Raw genomic sequence first — 5,000 nt, 5'->3', positions numbered from 1 at the left:
ATAATAATAATAATAATAATAATAATAATAATAATAATAATGATAATGTTAACAATAACAAAAACAATAATGCTAATAACAACAACAGCAATAAAGTTAATGATAATAATGATACTAATAATGATGATAGCAATATTAATTATGATAATAACGATACTGATAATAAGGATATCAATGACAATAACAATGATAATGATAACAGCAAAAATAACAAAAATAATGATATTAATGATGATAATAAATATAATAGAAAGTATAATGATAATGATGATAGTGATAATAGTAATAATGATAATCATTCTACTCCTACTGCTACTACTAGTAATGATGATTAGAATAAAAAAGATGATGATAATGAGAATGATGATAGTAATAATGCTTATCATTGTTATTAATTAGTGATATTGCCATTATTATTATCCTTATCATTATTAGGATAATTTGTATTATTATTGTTATTATTATCATTATTATTATCATTATCATTATTATTATTATTATTATTATTATTATTATTATTATTGTTATTATTATTATTATCATCATTATTATCATTATAATAATAATACTAATTATTATTATTATCATTATTACTATTATTATCATCATCATTATCATTATTATTATAATAATAATAATTATTATTATCATTATTATTATTATCATCCTCATTATTATCATTATTATTATAATAATAATAATTATTATTATCATTATTATTATTGTCATTTGCATTTGTATCATTATCATTGCTCTTATTATTAAGAAAATTATCATTGTTATTGTTATTATTGATACAATTATTATTATTATTATTATCATCATTATTACCATTATTATCATAAGTATTACTATCATTATCGTCATTATTACTATCATCGTTACTATTACTCTTATCATGAACATAATTACTATCATTTGTATAACTTCTGTTATCATTATCATTAGCAGGTCTTGTTATTGTTTTTATCATTACTATTATTATCCTTATTGTTTTTGATATCACTGTTAACATCATCACTATCGTCATCATTACTGTCCCTACTATTGTAATTTTTACCATAATCATTATTGTTATAGTCATTATCATTATTATTATCAATATTTTTATTATTATTATTATCATTATTATTATGATTGTTATTATCATTATACTTATTATTATAATCATTATCGTCATCATCATTATTGATATTATCATTATCATTATTATTATTATTATTATTATTATTATTGCCAACATGATTAATGTCATTGCTGTTATTATTATCATTGACAGTATTTTCGTTTTATCATTAATATCATCATTGTTATTTCAGTTATCATTATCAATATCATTATGATTATCATTATCATAGTCGTTATTATCATTATTATTATTATTATCATTATTATTATTATCACTTTTATCATTATTATTATCACTAACATTGATTGTATTTTATCATTATCGTTATTCTCATTACTGTAATTATCTTCAGCATTACTATTATTATTATTATTATTATTATTATTATTATTATTATTATTATTATTAATATTATTATTATTATCATTATTATTATCATTATTAGCATTATTATTACTATTGCTACTATTACTGTTATTATTATTATTACTATTACTATTACTATTACTATCATTATTATTATCATCATTATCATTATTATTATTATTGTTATTAATATTATTACTATTATTATTATTATCATTATTATTATTATAATTCTTATCTATCATTATTTTTATAATTATTATCATTATCAGTGCTATCATGCTCATCATTATTATCGTTATTATTACCATCATTATTATCGTCATTATCATTTTTGTTATATATAATTAAATGATTATGATAACAATCGTAATAGTAGTAGTAGTAATGATGATGATATCAACAACAAAACAAATACAACAATAATGATGGGAATGATAATAATGATAATAATAATGATATTGATGATAACAATGGTAATAACGATTACAATAATGATTTTGATGATAATAATGATAATAATGATAATGATGATGATGACAATAATAATAATTATAATAACAATAATAATAATATCAATTTATCTTTATCATCATTATCATTATAGTACATTCATCATTCCTTTTTTTACGGGGAAGTATAAACAACTGAGGGATCATGGGGTGTGGGATCCAATTCTTAGGAGTGTTTTGTATACATAATTCAAGGACACGTGTAGTTATTTCGGTCCTCGTATATTTACATTGTTTATCCTTTACATTTACATAAGTTTATCCTCTCTTTAGTTTATTTATTTATATTTACATCGGAGTTTAAGGCAATGTTTAATTGGTTTGTGATTTATTTATTTATTCTTTTAGTTTTAACTGTTAGAAGGTAAACTTACTTTGCTAATTCCTCCTGTATGACATCTCATTTTTTCCCTTTTATTTAATACTTTATACTCCATGGTATGGACCTGTAAAATAGCACCAGGAAAAGAAAATGTAGGACTTCTTTTTAAGAAAATAAAACAAATGAACAGATCTTGGAGAAGGAGAGAAAAAAAAACTTGTTATATATAAACAAACGCAAACACGTTTCATTTGAAAATCTATTACAGAGCACTTATGCAGCAGGGTGGATATAATTCAAAGCGGTTAAGGTATTTTAAGCTGTATGGACTAAGGCGTTAGGGGCGAAATTCAAGGAAAGTGCGGAACACAGAAAGCAACATGTAGATGAACCTATAAGCTTATAAAAAGGACGATAAAAAGACAAGAGTAGATAAAGTGAAAAAGAAGTAAATAGACGAACACATAACGAGGTGTACCCCCTTCCCACACACGCATACGCACACATACATAAATAAACACATACATATACTAAGCAACAGACAGATATATAGTTAAAAAATCGTCCAGTTGAAAAAACAACAACAACAACAACAACAAAACAGCATTAGGAAATTGCGTAACTGAACTACAACCAACACTTTTTACATGCAACATTTCCGACTGACAACCCGTATTAAAAAGAAGGTGAATGATGATATAAAAATAACTAGAAAATAATGTTAAACTATGCCGTGATTAAAATGATAATGGGTATTTTAAAGAAATCTGGAATCTAATGCCCTTAATTCCATATGTATATGCGAAAAAATATTATCATTATTATCAATATTATGGCCATTATTATTATTATCACTATCATTATCATCACTGCTATTGTTATTATATCTGCAACATTATCTTTACATTTATCATTATTACTATCTTTATTATCATCACATCTGTTATCAGAATACCCGTAATCATTAGCGTTATCAACAATATATTTATCATTCTATACACAAATAATGTATATCCATTGATAAATTATATATATATATATATATATATATATATATATATATATATATATATATATATATATATATATATATATATATATATATATATATATATATATATATATATATATATATATATATGTGTGTGTGTATGTATGTATATATATATATATATATATATATATATATATATATATATATATATATATATATATATATATATTGTACGATTTGATTGATACTATTGAAATGACTTCATAGAAAAAATGTTTGAGAATCCTGAAGGAGATTCGAATGTAATTTAGGAAAAATAAGACTGAATAAAAACTAAATTCGGTTAATATTCAAATCTTAACCGAAGACGATAGCATAAAAGCAAATTGAAATAGTTAATTTTGTTTTATTTTTCTGTTCTATTTTACTGAATGAATTAAAGTAAACATAAAACGAAGAAGATAAACAATATCCTAAAACATATACCATGCGATAAGGAGGTCAAATGAGGGTTAAAAACACACATACGCGGGCATGATAAGGAATTAATCAACATAACCCAATATACCCAACGTGCAGCGACATATCGGGCATATCTATCATAATGGAACATTTTTCAACATACACCAACATGACCGAGCATACCCAACATAAACCAACACAGACCAACATATAAACACCAACCATGATAAGATTTAAAAAAACACGGTAGGGGCACGGGGGCAGCGTGCTATACCCAACATACACGTACATACACTACATACCCAACACACCTCAACATACCCCAGCCTGAACACAAAACACCTGGAATCTACATACCCAACATACACCAATACACATACAAACCCACCAACATGCCCCAACATACCCCTACATACAAAACACCAATAGAAAAAAAGAAAAAAAAAAGCATCAAGGACCTGAAATCTACATACCCAACACACACCAACATGCACATACAAACCCACCAACATACCCCAACATACCCCAACATACAAAACACCAAGAATAAAATGAAAAAAAGCATCACGGACCTGAAATCTACATACCCAACACACACCAACATACACATTCAAACCCACCAACATACCCCAACATACACAACACCAAGAATAAAATAAAGAAAAAAAAAAGCAGTTTTACGTACCTGAAGTCTACATACCCAACACACACCAACATACACATACAAACCCACCAACATACCCCAACATACAAAACACCAAGAATAAAATAAAGAAAAAAAGCAGTTTTACGTACCTGAAGTCTACATACCCAACACACACCAACATACACATCCAAATCTACACATCCAACACACACCAACATACCCCAACATACAAAACACCAAGAATAAAACAAAGAAAAAAAAAGCAGTTTTACGTACCTGAAGTCTACACACACCAACATACACATTCAAACCCACCAACATACCCCAACACACAAAACACCAAGAATAAAATAAAGAAAAAAAAAGCAGTTTTACGTACCTGAAGTCTACATACCTAGGGTGAGGGCAGGGAGGCAGCGTGCAATAGCGGCGTTGCAAGCGATCTTCACACGCCGTTCCCCCGTTCCTCGGTTCGGCGATCACGGTGCGAGAACGCTGCTGTAGCGCTTCGGAACCGCACGAATGGGTGCAGGGTGACCACGGGCCCCATTCGCCCATTACGCAGTCGA

General features: G+C 26.3%; 1 protein-coding gene across 1 annotated transcript in view; it reads right to left on the bottom strand.

Annotated features, from left to right (window-relative positions):
- LOC113803833 (spondin-1) overlaps window positions 1-5,000 on the bottom strand; it is a gene marked incomplete in the record, with an annotated part of 519,699 nt that overhangs the window by 8,356 nt on the left and 506,343 nt on the right. The window contains 2 exon segments of the mRNA XM_070134990.1: window positions 2,382-2,453; window positions 4,811-5,000. The exon segment at window positions 4,811-5,000 is cut by the window's right edge and continues 1 nt beyond it. Of these exon segments, the coding sequence (XP_069991091.1) occupies window positions 2,426-2,453; window positions 4,811-5,000 (218 nt within the window).

Source organism: Penaeus vannamei, chromosome 20 (genome assembly GCF_042767895.1).
Source record: "Penaeus vannamei isolate JL-2024 chromosome 20, ASM4276789v1, whole genome shotgun sequence".
Classification (NCBI taxonomy): Eukaryota; Metazoa; Arthropoda; class Malacostraca; order Decapoda; family Penaeidae; genus Penaeus; species Penaeus vannamei.
This window is presented reverse-complemented; position numbering and strand designations above follow the sequence as displayed.